At 38.8% G+C, this 16,046-nt stretch overlaps 1 protein-coding gene across 8 annotated transcripts in view; it reads right to left on the bottom strand.

The window, feature by feature from the left end:
* clcn2a (chloride channel, voltage-sensitive 2a) overlaps positions 1 to 16,046 on the bottom strand; it is a 45,350-nt gene that overhangs the window by 5,700 nt on the left and 23,604 nt on the right. For 3 of the 8 annotated variants that reach the window (XM_079875716.1, XM_079875712.1, XM_079875717.1), the window contains exons 3-20: positions 12,335 to 12,466; positions 10,123 to 10,251; positions 9,882 to 10,015; positions 9,711 to 9,786; positions 7,484 to 7,515; positions 7,012 to 7,090; positions 6,752 to 6,877; positions 6,575 to 6,659; positions 6,195 to 6,296; positions 5,854 to 5,938; positions 5,518 to 5,676; positions 5,083 to 5,152; positions 4,304 to 4,414; positions 3,769 to 3,979; positions 3,539 to 3,672; positions 1,850 to 2,028; positions 429 to 537; positions 264 to 307 (exon numbers count right to left, since the gene is read on the bottom strand). In XM_079875716.1, coding sequence (XP_079731842.1) covers positions 264 to 307; positions 429 to 537; positions 1,850 to 2,028; positions 3,539 to 3,672; positions 3,769 to 3,979; positions 4,304 to 4,414; positions 5,083 to 5,152; positions 5,518 to 5,676; positions 5,854 to 5,938; positions 6,195 to 6,296; positions 6,575 to 6,659; positions 6,752 to 6,877; positions 7,012 to 7,090; positions 7,484 to 7,515; positions 9,711 to 9,786; positions 9,882 to 10,015; positions 10,123 to 10,251; positions 12,335 to 12,466 — 1,997 coding nt within the window. Of the gene's footprint in view, positions 1 to 263; positions 308 to 428; positions 538 to 1,849; positions 2,029 to 3,538; positions 3,673 to 3,768; positions 3,980 to 4,303; positions 4,415 to 5,082; positions 5,153 to 5,517; positions 5,677 to 5,853; positions 5,939 to 6,194; positions 6,297 to 6,574; positions 6,660 to 6,751; positions 6,878 to 7,011; positions 7,091 to 7,483; positions 7,516 to 9,708; positions 9,787 to 9,881; positions 10,016 to 10,122; positions 10,252 to 12,334; positions 12,467 to 16,046 lie in introns of all 8 variants that reach the window. The other 5 variants (XM_079875713.1, XM_079875718.1, XM_079875719.1 and 2 more) reach the window with 3 other exon arrangements.

The raw sequence follows: 16,046 nt of genomic DNA, 5'->3' as shown, positions 1-16,046 counted from the left end.
GTATAACAGTATATTCAGGATGAAATCCAAAAAAATCTGATTTGAATTAACATATTTGAGCTTTGAATTAAAAAAAAATTCAAACAGACAACAAAGCAGAATACAGCCTGTCTGAACAAAGCCTAAGACAAACATTGAAACATAAAAAAAAAAAGTCAAACCAGACGCTCTGTTGTCCCATATTCAACTTCTGGGCACCTGTAAAATCTACAGCTACATAAGTGCTGCGTATCACCCACAATCCCCCTAGAGAGCCATCATACCTCTATTAGCTCCTTCACAGGTTCCCCAGAGAGATTTGGAGAGCCTGCAGAAGAGGAGTGATTAGATTAGCACAAGATTGGTGCGTACCAGGGGGTCGCAGACAGTTAGCAACACGACATACATGAGTAGGAGTTGAAATGTGTGAGTAAGTGTTATATACACACTGTTCAGTGACTCTGTGTTGCTGATTGCAGACACCGTCTTCAGAGCAGACTTGAGGGGGATCTGGGAGTTAGTCAGCGTGGGGCTGTATGAAGACTCTTCAGTGGAGATCTGGAAAAAAAACTGTCTATTAGATAGATTTATCAGTAAGGTTGATTACTAAAACAGACTCCACATACTCCCAGATGTATTAACAAGCACAGAGATGACAGCTTGTCGGGAAGGAGTTCTTTAGGATAAAACAGAAAGCATGAAGAAGAAAAAAAAAAAACACCTGATGGTGATCTGACAATCCTTTGTTCTTCTTGAGAAATACAGACAAGCTGGGAATCGCAGACTCCAAAAACAATGGCATACTAACATTGAACATAATTAAAGAAATACTTCACTCGGAATTGAAAATTATTTATTACGCTCCATGTGTCGTTCCAAGCCTATAATGCTGTTTTCACTTGAAATCTTTATAGTTACCAGTATAGCTCATTGTGACTAAAAATACAATAAAAAAGAGCCATTAATGGAGACCATGAGACTCATTCAGTGCATTTTGAGTCTTCTAAAGCCGTACTAAACAGACTGAGCATCAATAACAATCTTATTCTCCACAAATCATCTTCTTCATCCCACATTCTTAATAACAGTATTCACTTACCATGTGAGAACCACTTTTAGAAGCACAGGATCAATCTGTACCATATCGGTTAGATTTTTTGATTTATCGATATAGGTCAAAAATTGCATTATTAATTGTAATCATTTCCCTTCATTTGTTGTATGCTCACTTAAAGTTAATCTGTAAAAAAAAAACCTAATTTAATTACACTTAATCACAAGAAAATTGAAAATAATTAAATAATAAATAGAAAATAAAATGTTCAAATTGTATATTATAATGCTTAAATTCACTTGTAGCATTTAAAATGATTAATTTAATAATTAGAATTATTTTAGTTTTTTACTTTTTATTTATTTAGATGAATATAGTATAGAATAAATAGCACAGATCTTAATAAGAATTTATTGGCCATAATATAAAAATTATTATCAGCTTATTGTTATTGACCATAATGTTAATAGCAGTGCACCCTTTATGTTTTTTTGCCACCAATAATGTTAAACCTGGCGCAATCTAAAAATTATTGCTAAGTGTATTATTATTATTGCTAAGAAAATGATTTAGCTGCACAGAAAAATAGCATTCAGGCTCAGAACATCATGCGGGCGAGTAAATAATAACAATAATGGTTGAACTAATCCTATAACCTGGTGTTGTTTTTCACAAGTCTATGTTTAAATATACGTCTATCTCTAAAATTATCATGTAAAATTATATGGGGGAAAATGACATCTAATCTAATGTTAGTTGCTGCTTCAGATTCCTGTCTTGTAATTAACACTAGCATTATCTCTCTGAGGTTCATACCAGGAAACGTACGGCATGCCCAGTCTTGGGGGGAGAGTCTTGGGGGAAGGTGGGCACATGGGTGCCATTGTCCTGAGCACGTTCTCTCAAGTAGTCCAGCCTGCGAGTTCGGCCGAGCTGCAGCGAGAGCAGCGACTGTAGCTGGGAGCGCTCTATAGAACCCAGCAGGATCATGGACTCTGGAGCCAGGTGGGGACACGGGCAAGGGAGACAGTAGAGAGGGAAAGAGAGAAAGAGAGAAGTGAGAGAGACACAGCGGGATAGCTGGAGGAATGGGGGATAGCAAAAGGTGGGAAAGGAGATGGAGAAGGTAAAGAATGTGTCTGTCACAGGGAATGAGGTGGAATTGTGGGATAACATTTCCAACTGTGAGCTTTCATTTGGGAACTTCAAGAAAATGGAAAGGAAACTTCTGGAAAGGAAACTGTACTGAAATCAAACATCAAAAAGTATTTACAGCTTAATTTTTAAACACTTATTTATTTGTATTTTTCTTAAGCTTCATGCAAACATCTAATAAACCATTTTTTCATATTCATCCAGAGGCCCATTTTCTTCCCAGGCATCTACAACTGTACACTTCTAGTTGTAGACCAATATACTAACCCAGAATTCTGGGTTAATATTATATATATATATATATATAATTTTACACATTGAAAATCTAAACGTAAACCTTAAAATACACATCATTTTTTACGATATTGAAAAACGTGAAACTAATCAAATGATCATGTGACTCTTTGCCCAGATGATCAGATGCTCTTCTATTGTGGCTCAATGTGCTCTTTGGATAATCTCAAATCATACTCCAGTATTATTATAAATGTTTAAAACAGTGCATCTTTTTTTTTTTTTTTTTGAGGCAAGCTAGTAAGAGTTGTGTGTGTAAACTTCACTTCCCTGGCCTCAAGAGTTGCACTAGTGACTGACGCTGGAGACTAGCGGCCTTGTTAGCGAGTCTGTCTTCCATGCTGGAGACCCTGGTTCGAATCCTGCTCGGAAAGTTTCAAAAGTTTATCGGGGGAACGCAAAGCATTTGCGAGAGAATGCAAAAGCATTGACAATTTTCCATTACCAAGACCCTTTAGGGGCTTCGTAGATGTGTTCAATTTTTCTTTGCTATTTGCTTTAAAAGAGTATTTTTTTTTTCTGTTGTCATTGTTTCCCTTGGATTTGCTTCTCAGTTCCATACAATTTTAAGCTTTTCTTGGTTCGTTCCATGTTTTCTAGGCAACCTTGGTCATGCTAATTCAGATTAGCACAGTTGGTTTTAAATGAATCTTTTTTATTTTTCAGTTCAAAACTTCATAGTCCAAGTGTTAGTAATCTTTCCTTAATCTGTGTTTGAGAAAGACATTTTTTAAGCCATGATTAACTATTCTAGATTAAGGCCTACTCCTAGCTTCGCTCTCTGGATATTGGTATCAGCCATTGAAAACCCATTTTGATGAAAACCTCATTTCTTGGCAAAAATGATTCAGCAATCAAAGACAGATATTGCAGAGACATTTCAGCAGAATTGCTCTTCCATTTTGAGAGAAATGGGGAAAAAAGGCACTTTGGGATAAAGACTGCCTAAAAGTCTGTCTAAAAATTCCCAATGTGAGATTGTGATAGTGGTAAGAAGGATGTGCAGAAGGTGGACTAACAGGCCGAAAATATTTAGGTATTTTATGCATGTCTCACCTTTGGACTCCACCAGGGCCAGGGTTTTAAGCTGGCCTGTTACGAGAGCTTCCTGCAGGTCCCGGTAAGAGGAGGAGAGCGTGATATACCGCACGTCTCTCACCATTATGTCCTCCACGCGGATATTATATTTTCTACAGGCAAAAAAAACAAGATGGGAGTGAGCATTCAAAAAGCCAGGGGAATAATATGAGAGTGATAATTTGGGGAAGGAACGTAATAGCGCTCACTCCTGTCCCCAGCCCAGCTCTGGCAGGTAGGGAAGTTTCTGGATCCGGATGATGGAATCATAGAGGGAAGGCTGTAGACTCTGAGCCACGGCATTGGCCAATATCACGGCGATCATCACGGGCAGGATGTGCGAGATTTGACCGGTCAGCTCGAACACAATGACAGCGGTGGACACGGTGTGAGTGACTGCGCCAGAAAGAGCCGCCGCCCCTGTGGGAATCACCATTTCGTCCAGCATCAAATTACAGTAGCAGTCACCCGCCTCAAGCCATCTGATTTCCTATTGTGCTCCTGACAAGCTTTCTGCTTCGCTGCACAATGCAGCGCTACCGCTGAAGCCATTTCCAAAGGCAATATCTAATTTGGCTGTTGGTTTGTGTGGGTTAATGAAAAATGTATGACTCTTGCATACAACACCCTGCAGGTTCAATTACGTGTGTGAATAAGATATAGCCACGACGGGTTGAAACTGATGGCTTTTGAAAGAAAACAAATGGACATCCACGAGAAGGCATGCACAATGGTTACTCTCACCAACAACTGCGTATCCGCCGGGAACTATGGGATATACAGTGTTGTCGGCGTGTATCCCTTCGGGGAAGACAGCGGCCATACTCTCGCCGACCAGTCGACCGAATGCAGCCCCTGTGTGATACACAGAATTCACATTTTTGTTTTGATGACAAAAAAAAAACGTCAAATTTGTAACACCTGGTTGACGTATACTTACATGAGGCCACACACATTGATTCCAGAATAAAGCTGCAGTGATTTCACGAGTTTACACACACAGGCTTTAGTGACTCAGACAGTGATGAGGGATGGAAATGGAGAACATGATTGCGGGAAAAGGAAAACAACCATTAAGGACAAACTAAAATATGATGGCTGGTATGAACACAAGAGCAAAATAACGTTCAAACGTGCTCGCTCATACACTGCCGGACAAAAGTTTGGAATAATTAAGAATTTTGAAATAAGTCTCTTATGTTAGAATAGCATATTAGAATGATTTCTGAAAGATGTAAAGATGCTGAAAATTCAGCTTTGACTTCACAGAAATAAATTGCATTTTAAAATATATTAAAATAAACAGTTAAATGTTATTGCTTTATTGTATTTTCGATTAAATAAATGCAAGCTTGGTGAGCATAAAAGAGTCTCATTTCAAAAACTATAATTAAATCAAACTTTTGACTGGTAGACCACAAAAATAGCTTGAAATGAAAACAAACAAACAAACAAACAAACAAAAACCGTTTCCCACAGTGTTGACTTTTAAAAACAACACACGCACACTATAAATCACATACCAATGAGGAAAACCGGCATGAAAGCCCCACAAGGCACAGGCATTGTTGTGGCCACAGCTGACATCCAGAACTGAAGAGAAACATTCAAGAGCCACAAGGTCACACACATGAACAAAGACACCCTTTAATAATTAAGCACCATCACACACGCAATTGTGATGCTGTGCTGAAAATCAGAACGGCTGTGATTTACTTGCAGCCTGTGATGATTTTCAGCACAACAACATGACAGAAACTTTTTTATACAAGACAGTTCAATAACAAGAAGTATATTGAGTAACTGACATTTCAATATGACCAGATATTTGATTTATTTTTGCAACGAGAATGAAGCCAATCAAATAACAGCTGTATAATAACATGTTACATTCACATATTGCCCATTGCTGTTAACATTCATGGTCTTTATAATTTACAAAACATGGTGAGACCCACCTTCATGACAATGAAAAGGAGGAGTGTGATGAACACACTGACTTGTGGGTGCTTCCAGGCCTGAGGTACGTGACTTGAGTACGCAAACTCCTCTGCAACACCTTGCTTGTACCAGGTCAGGTTGTCAAACAGTGCCACTAGAGACTCATGTTGAGTAAGCTAAATGAGGAGGCAATGCAGTTTGTTACTGAATGCATGATTACTGATCCGGAACAAATTAATCTCAGCATGAAGCACACGTGAAAGACTGAAAAAGTTTGGTTGTATAGGAAAAAAGAAAGGTATAGAGAAGGAAACCATTTTGATGAGACACACAATACATCTGAAACATCAGACCTGGCCTGCCATGAACTGTCCAAACCCTGGAGGAAAGGTGAGTGTAGAGATCAGAAGAGTGACCACTGCCGGATACACTAGTCTTCTATGGGAAGCCAAACATGAGAGAGAAAAAGAGAAAAAATTTGAATATAATAAATAAACATTTTTCTATTTAATATAACATTAATCATTTAATTAATAATTTGAAAAAGTTTCATTATTAATCCAGCATTGAAAACAGAAAATATATTTAACTTCTTTAACAATGAAATAAACAAATTCTGAGCTAGTTCCTAACTAAAATACATGGTAGAATAAGAATTGCTGTTAACATTGTAAAAGAAGCACTAAAAACTAACTTTTTTAGCAGAAACTTGTTGATGGTTTTCTGTTTTCTCATAGACTCCACTATGATCCTGTTCAGGTACACAAACAACGCCCCTCCAAAACCACTGGCAATTCTGAGAAAAACATGAACAACTGAAACATTAAGCAAAACTATGACCATTGCACATTTCTATTTTACAGCCAAGAACTAAGAATCACAAACTAGTTGGATTTAAAGATTAGACATGTGAACTGAACACACAAGTGTTCGAAAGCATAAGCTTTGCATATAAACAGTGCTAATGAGCTTAGGCATTTTAACACAAATGTTCCTTGACAAGGAAGGTAGTTTGCATAAAATCTTACTTCCATAATTCAAATAATTCGTTTTTGGTAAAGGTGAGACACAAACCCGAGCACAGCAAAGGCTGGAAGCTCTTGTAGGTCAAAGGGAAAGTCCAGACGAAAGCGTGTTTTAAAGAGAGCTGTGATCGTCTCTGCAATATGGCGAAGAGAGATTGACAGTTAGAAATGTATGGCGAATGAATCATCTGACAGTGTTGGCTATCATAACGGGTTCCTCCCTCACCCTCATCGTTATTCCACACTGCCAGCACCCTGAAGATAAAGGCACTGAAGGTTGCAGCGAAGAATCCTCTCCAGTAGTTCCTCACGGCAAAGAACGTAGATGTGACCTCAATACTAAACAGCACTCCTGCCACAACACAGCAGATCGTCAACAAACAACTTTGCTCAAAGCTGGAGGTATACAGGGAAACGTTACTGTCGTGGATGTGATATGGCGTTATCTCCAGTGGCCAGCTATGATCACAATGTGTCTGGACTTACCTCCAATAGGGGCCGCAAAGCAACAGCCCACCCCCACGGCACAGGCGGCTGACAGCATCTCTGTGTTTCTCAGCTCATTCTGTCAGATTAACGAGAAAACCGAATACATGCAAATCCTGTTTCAAACGACTGTCGCGGTGGCATTTTGCAGGCAGCCAAGAAACAGGGTAATTACACTGACGGATACATGGCAACGACATGCGGAACAAGGTATTGCTATGAGCACAATTAAAAAATGGACAAACACTGCTCTTTCATTCACTATACGCTATCTTTGGGAACGGTTTTTGCTACGGCCAGGGAGGATGAAGTCCAGTGGACTCTAGATTGCAATGGAAAAATGGTAAACTTGAGAAATAAAAATTCACAAAATGGGAGAAGAAAATAAAACTGGCTTTTTCAGTTATTTTAACACTTTTAATCAATCTGATCACATGGACACACCCAAACATAATAATACCTTGCATCTTACCTTGTTTCCCTCAAAGGGCTCTTCCTTCAGCAGTAAATCAAAATAACACATATACATGTGAATATCTGAACTCGTTCAAAGGCTATCAATACTTTAAGTACTTACAGTGTTGTTTACTTGTTTCATGTCTGTATCTATAAAAAATAATTGAAATTTATTCACATTTATTGTAATGAGAACTATAGTGTGTTGACTATGTTTGACCTATCTATCTATCTATCTATCTATCTATCTATCTATCTATCTATCTATCTATCTATCTATCTATCTATCTATCTATCTATCTATCTATCTATCTATCTATCTATCTATCTATCTATCTATCTATCTATCTATCTATCTATCTATCTATCTATCTATCTATCTATCTTCCACACTCTGCCTCCTGGGGGCAGTATGGTGTTGAAATGTGATTGGCGAGAGACTTCATTAATTGATTGATTTGTGGGTGGAAAGTCTTGCTGTTTCTCAATTCACCTACTTATACAACGCTCAAAAAGTAGCCTATGTACTCTTTTTGTGAAGAAAAAGTAGATACTTTTGAGTGTGTTTCAAAAGAGTACACAAGCTTTGGGACATACCACGTCATATGCGTCTTTAATGGTTGCTCTCTGTCGCGTCCTGTCACAGTAAATTGGCCTGTCGATCATCTTGTCACAGTTAAAATCCTCCACATTTCACGCATATCCGCCATGTTTTGTAGTTTATTTACCACTTTTTACTCGTGTTTGTAGTTCCTCCTCCAAAGCGCAATGGGTTGTGGGCAATATTAGCCTTTAGAGTGTGCACGGATCCACACTTCGAAAACCTACTGTAAATAGAACATCCGGGAACTTCTGGCATACTCTTTTCAACATACTGCTTTGGGACACATTTATTCGAATCTCACATACTATTTAGGATGGATAGTATGGACATTGGGATGCAGGGTATAAAAGTTTGTGGTGTCCTTCTCAACAGTACTTCCTCTGGAGAAAGAAGTACTGAGCTTTTCCAGAGAAGTAACTTGCTTCTTTTCCTTTTGTTTAATACTCACCGATATGTGTCACACAAATGGATTATTTTTCCCTTTATTGTTTAAACCCCTAGACTTTATGTTACTTTTATAATAAATCGTTTCTGTATAAATAAACAACCTTATAATCCAAACAGTTTGTTTGTGCGTGTGATGGTCAAAAATGAGCTGGCCGTGACATTATCTATCTTATCTATCTTTCTATCTAGAAAAAAGATCCCCTTTATATTGGTACTAGACTTTTTTTCTTTTACCCAGGCCCTAATTGGAGCTCATCATTCATATCCCACTATCAAAAGTGACACCCACAGGTATAAAGTGTCAGACAAATAATTATCGGCACGGCCCGTTACCCCAGAACCCCCTGCCTGACTGACTGTGTAAACACGCCATTGACATTTGCCCAATTAAAGCGCATTAAATTACAGAGGAACAGTTAAATATGTCAGAATGTTTATGGCCTCCGATTTTCTGTCAGGTTCACTCTGCGCTAACAACATGTTATTGATCCATTCCCCAGCATGCTGTGATTTCTCAGTTTTCTTTGTGGGCAAAGTCCAGAGCGTTGATATGGAATCGCACAAAGGCCGTTTGACTCATTTTTAGCACGATTTGCAAACAGTTCCATTTATTGTGGTTGCAATTCCCAAGAGAACCGATACCTTATGCACTCTGACTAATCACAGCCTAGCAAAAAAACCCTAGAGAACCCTCAGCTGCTTGTTTGTATGATACACGCAGATGAGACTAGAAGAACAAGGCCATGACGTTTCAAGTGCAGTGACATGTAAAGTGATAATACAAACACAAGTCATTGGTAACGCTTTATAATATCTCTCATTAATAGGTCATTATTAATAGGACATTTCATTAAGAGGTCTTTAACAATCATTATATGATGTTTATAGATCAATAGTTAAAGTAAAGTCATTTTATCAAAGGGGAAGTCTGAAAATATCAGCTTCAAACTTTGTTATCTAATGCAATGAAATTCATACATTTTTGAATGTGACGGTGTACAAAAGTGTTGTGTGTTGACCACTGTATATGAAATTTCCAATTATTTGATTATAAATGATTTTATCTAAAGCATAATATGTTGTAATAATGTTTGTTAACGTTCTTAATGCAGGTTATTATAAAGTGTTACCAAAATTTGAAATGTCAGAAAGTTATTGACACGAGACAGCATCACTAAAAAGCCTCTCACCATGTAGATTCCTCCAAACAAGGCCATGAATTTGCTCAACAGAGCAGCACACAGACTGGCAACATGAACAAATGGTCCCTAGAGGATGCAAGAGGAGATAGAAATAACAGATGTGATCACAGTATTTAAGCATTAGAAGGCTTATCTAGGATCAAGTATCCCCTCTCATGCACCTCTTTGCCCAGAGGCATGCCACTTCCAAGGGCACAAGTTAAGCCAATCACTTTGGCAACGAAGGTTTTGAAAGTGAGGTACTCTTTCAGCACAACACCTCGGAGGATGGTCTTCATCTCTGGGATCCCAGAGCCTAGAGGAAGAAAAGAGGAAAGGGGTTACAAAGAGATCTGGGAACACGTAAAGGCCATTTGGCTTAAGTTGATTACGTGAGCATGGGTCAGTGTGTGCGTATCTCACCCACTGCCTGTGGCGCCAGTATCTGTGTGAAGCCGGCAGAGAAGGTGATGAGAACTACTGGATAGGTGACCCAGGCCAGGTATTGCAGCAGAATGTTACTGTGCAGACCACCATACATCCACTTCTGTGCTGCAGACACCGACACACACCACATAATTACATCTCTGTAGACGCATAAGGTGGGTCCAAAAATTGCATACTTATGGACTATTCTTAGTACAAATAGGGTGTTCACATAGAAAATTACAAAACGACCTGGATAATGCACTTAGTTAACCAAAAAGTGTGGAATATTGGACACTTCATACACTCAACATGCACTCAACGGTCTAAAATTCGTACACTAGATGGTACAGCACATAGCAGGGGCGTAGCAGGGGCTTCTATTTAAAGGTGATTCTGACACATGCCACCATTCCCGGCCACGTTCTCTGGTGTTGTAACATTCAGCCAATCAAGGGTGAGTTTCAGTGTTGTTTTGTTCGTTCTCTTATTCGTTGTCATTTTCATTTCTTGGCAGGCTAAAAACTTTGCGTTAAATGCACTGCAGTAAAAACAGAGGACAAAATAGTCCTTTTTTCAAACACAGTGTATTTTGATGTATTCCACGATCAAATTTCTACGTGTGGATTTGAGGTAACGATAGTAATGATCTTTCCCCATTAAAAGAATTTCACAAGCTTGTGCTCATAATGATTACAATATAAGGATAGCATTTGAGAGTTTTGTACGTTGACCGAAAGTTGACCGCATCAACTTTGATAATAGACTATAAAGATTATACATATAGACTATATCGATATAGACTATACATCTATCTACATTTACATGTGCTCTGTTATTTTGTTGTTAAATTATTTCAATTCATTTTCCTGCCCGATTCGACAGATGTCTTGGAATTTATACCGACACCTACTGGTGTGGATGAAAAAGCAAAGGTTATTTTATTTTAATTGAAGAAATGCACAAAAACGAAATAATTAAAATAATAATAATAATAATAATAATAATACATTAAAATTATACAGCGTTTTTCTCAGCACTTAAATCACTTTACATGGAAGGGGGAATCTCCTCAACCACCACCTGGATGATGATACGGCAGCCATATTGCGACAGAACGCCCACCACATGCCAGCTTATAGGTGGAGAGGAGAGAGTGATGACGCCAATCAGTTTATATATTATGGGTATGATTAGATAGCCATGATGATGGACAGAAGCCAATAGGCAAATTTAGCAAGAATGCTGGGGTTACATCTCTCTTTTTTTTTTAAGGACATTCTGGAATTTTTAATGAACACAGAGAGTCAGGATCTCGGTTTAACGCCTCATCCAAAGTACGGTGCTTTTTGACAGTATAGTGTCTCCATCACTATACTGGTGCGTTAAGACACACACAGACCACAGGGTGAGCACCCCCTGCTGGCCTCACTAACACCTCTTCCAGCAGCAACCTGGTTTTCCCAACAAAAGGGATGGAATCAAAAGTGCGCATTAATTGAGTGATCACTGAGATCTTTTTTCAGTTGAATATGATCTCAGCAATCCCTCTAGTGTTTTCCCCCCATAATTAACACCCATGAGGGAACCACCATAAGGTGGGCGACCTACTATATGGCCCTGTCTTGTACGGCGCACTTGATGTGTACTAGTGCTCTAGCAGATTTGCAATGGTCGTTGTTTGCCATTCGTCAATTTATGAGTTGGAAGTGTGCTTGTTATGCACCCTCAATGTTCTCTTCCTCCACAACACCAAAGTGTAGACTCAGAGGAGAAACAGACCCTATATAAAATAAAATAGGCCATCACTGGGGTCTTCATTTCATGTAAGTGTAAATCATTTTAAACATCTGTCAAAAGTACTAGTTGTCATATTTGTATATTTCTTGACCCTTCACTTCATGCACCTTTAGCTAATGCTGCAACATAAAAAAAGTCGACCTTGATATGTGCCTTTTTGTTAATTGACTGAACTGCCACACCCCAGTCCTTGTAACTAAACTCATTCTTTTGCAAAAAGAGGTCAGTGAGTTGGCACCAATTCATTCAGGCATTAATGCACCTTCCATCCCAGAATGCACATGATGACAATACCTCACTGAAAAAAAACAATACTTGACTGATTAAATGACACCATCTGTACTTTCATGGAACCCTGTCAAGCAGAAAATTGTCATTTACTTTCTTTTCATTCTTTTCTCTCTCTCACCTTGCTGGCAGAAGGCAATAGTGTAGTCCATAGCCCAGCTGACCAATGCCATGAGAAGCCCCAGGAGGATGAGGAAGATCCAGTCTTCACCCACACGGGAAATCAGGAACTTCTTACACCGTGACGTACAGACTGCAGACAGACATTAAAGGGATAGTTCACCCGAAAATGACAATTCTGTCATCATTTACTCATTTTTGTGTCATTCCAGACTTTCTTTTGAGGAGCACAAAAGGTACATTTATAATAGTATGCTGTTTGATCTTGTCTAAGTAATGAAACATAAAAAACAGTTTATATGCTATACTGTATACACTATCGTTCAAAAGTTGTAAGATTTTTTGTTTAAAAAATGCTCACCAAGGCTGCATTTATTTGACAAAAATACAGTAGAAAAAAGGCTTGAAACATGAAAGTGTGCTGTGGGTTTCGTGCTTTGCGCCCACCAGCCTGTATATGTGACCCTGGATCACAAAACCAGTCATAAGTCGCACGGGTATATTTGTGGCAATAGCCAACAATACATTGTATGGGTCAAAATTATCGATTTTTCTTTTATGCCAAAAATCAATAGGATATGATATGATATGATATGATATATGACCATAAATCAATGGAAAGCTTATTTATTTAGCTTTCAGATTTGACTGGTTTTGTCATCCAGGGTCACATATGGGCTACTTTTATGATGCATTTATGGTAATTGCAAGAGCAAGCAGAAACATTCTTTGGTTTCGTGAGATTGAGTAAATGTAGACAGAATTGTCTATTTTTGGAGTGATCTAATCCATTAAGCACCTATAACATCCACCGTTTTTCCTTTTCTTTATAGGTCAGTCTGTGTTCACAACATAGAGATGTATGAACAACCCAGAGAAATTACCTGAACCCAGCAGTAGGTGCACAGTATGCTTTAATGAAGTGAACAATTGCTCATAAAAGAGCTTGTTTTCCTGAATTCCCAAATTTCCAGACTCATGAGAGTGTGAACAATTGCGCTGTTGCATAGGTGGACAGGGTTGCGGAGACCCAGACAGGAAATGGCTTGTGTGTGTGAAGATAAGACGCATCTGAAAGACAGCGGAAAGGGAAGGGTCACGGCAGGTGATGGGACGCCTCTGTGAACGTGACAGAGTCGCTGCCACGCCAGCCTCAGTACCTGCTAAGTGGCTCTTCGCCCGGTTCCTCTGTGCGGGAGTTGGCACGTAGGCTGATTTGTCCTCTGAAGTGGCACAACAGATGTCTTTGCTCTCAAAATAAACCCCTTAACAATCCACAACCGAGAAAGCAATAAGCCGAACCAAATTTATCGCACTTCAAGATGCATTTTGGACATGCAAACCTGCAGTGCTTATCTCCAAACTGCGCCAGACAGAAGTGCTGAGATGCAGCATATTTTGACACTTAATTGGAGTTTGAGGAATAACCGTATAAATATGCAGAGCCCATGCTTCCCCACACAGGTTTTAGTGTCTTTGACAAGTGAGTCACAGACCAGCAGTGGAAGTGACATCCTTATGTGGAATGAATGCATAATATACCAATGTATTATATTTCCAAGATCTATTTATATTCCCAGAGCGAGTAGAAAGGTGTAGGAGGTTTGGTGAGAGGCAATAGTATCTGCCCTCACTCTGCCTGATATGACAACTTGTGCGGGATTTTCTACACTGAGTCTCCGAGCAGTACTCACAATTTCCCACGAGGGCGAGCTGGTGGACTGCTGCCAGTTCTCTGTTTTCATCCACAGATCCAAAATAATTAGCACTGAAAAAGACGGATCATGTCAGCTATGGAGGTAGGACTTCACTCTAAAGTTGCAGAAAGAACAAACTGCAGGATGCTGACAGCTTGTCGCAAATCTACCCCCCTCTGTCATCTTAAAATTCACAAATAAAGTCTAATTACACCAGGGAGAGCAGTATATGTGTTTATATACTCTATTCGGTATGGGCATATAGACTCTGATGCCAGATCTCACAAGACAAAACAAGCCCAAAAATACGCCAACTCAAAATAAGCTGATTTCATTATGTGATTTATTGTAGCATAAAGGCATAAAAATGACAAACTATTTAGCACTGTATGCCATCATTTTCAAGCAAAAGTGTGTTTATAAAGTGTTGTTTTATAGAGCTGTCTTTAAGAGAAACCACATTCAATGAAAAATATAAATATTATTTCTGCCACATATGTGCATTACTAAAAACTGTGTGTCTTTTTATGTGCGGAGGAGGCCGCTGAAAAAGTTGTCAGGGAAATTAAAAATCTAACCAGGCAATTTGAAAAATATCATCACTGTGCCAAACCCTGCTTTTATAAAAGAAAAACTGACCACCTAAATCAATCAATACATTTCTCTCTTTTGCATTTACAAAGAGCTGGGACAGACAGAAACACTGGAGGAAAGTGAATTTTTTTGTAGACTGCAGGTGGAGAAATTTGACAACTGCTATTAGTGACCCGTCATACCCTATTGATATGCAGGTCAAACACTAGCAAACCCAAATATGTGATTGTATTCTGTAAATAGGCCCAGAAAACACAACCACAAGTAAATTTATTTTAAAAGTATTTTATGATAAGTGGGCATAACAACACTACCTACACAGCATTTTTAAAATATCATAATATCACAATCCTGACAAAAGAGAAGGCATCTATGCTCCCAGTCAACATCCCTTCTTCTTTTGGACAAAACATCGTATTTATCCTTCACAGAAAAGACAAATGACAAAAAGCACTGTGACAAGCTCAGTGCAAAAAAAAAGAAAAAGAAAATTCCAACATGGTGGACAAGGTGAGTGAAATAATACACTGTATCTACCTTTCTCAATACGTAAAAGTGTTGAAAAAAATCATTTAGTGTGAATAAAAATGTATTATCTATTTCTGTGTGCTATGTATTTTAATAGAGATGCACCGATTGCAATTTTCTTGGCTGATTTCGATTTCACATTTTTTTGTAAGTGTGACCTGCAGATACCAATTTTTTGCCATACCATTTACCTTTAAAGAACTATAATTGACAGCATATACAAACAAAAATCTACTTTTTTTCAATGCAAAATGTTTTCATAAAAAACAAGTAAAAAGACAATAATAAAATAAGACAGTAATAAAATAAGAACAAATAAACAAATTTCAAACAGCAGCACAAATGAATGCCATAGAATAAAGGGAGATATGAAATAAACACGGCTTTAAGTTTTTCAGGTGGGTATATAGTATATTCTAGCCTAGAAATCTAGACGCACCCTAGCGGCAGCAAAAATGTATTTTGCAGCCAGGGTAGTCTAGCAACTCTCCGTTGACTTTCGGAGCTGTAAAAACCTAAATTGGGTCAGGCCAATCACATCGTGTATAGAGTAGGCGGGGCGGGCTTAACATAATGACGGCAGAGTTGCGACGGTTCCCTGCTACTTGAAAACAAAGAATGGCGGCTGCTGGCGAACAGTCTTTCAAATCGGCTTTGGCCGCGACTCTGGAGGACTGGAGGATATGTTAGTAGTTTTCAAAAGCCAGATTCAAAAGTTGAATCTATAACTAACGTTAGCTCCGCTGTTGGGAAAACGCTCTGGTTGGTTGAAGCGCTGTCCTATTGCGTGCAGAGTGAATTTGAAAGACAGCCGTTTATCCCGCCCCTCGGATTGAGCCGTGTCTATGGTGAGTTGCCAGACCCAACATCTTGATGAAGGTCTGGCTTGCCAGG

The sequence above is a fragment of the Squalius cephalus genome (genome assembly GCF_949319135.1).
Source record: "Squalius cephalus genome assembly, chromosome: 7".
NCBI lineage: Eukaryota > Metazoa > Chordata > Actinopteri > Cypriniformes > Leuciscidae > Squalius > Squalius cephalus.
This window is presented reverse-complemented; position numbering and strand designations above follow the sequence as displayed.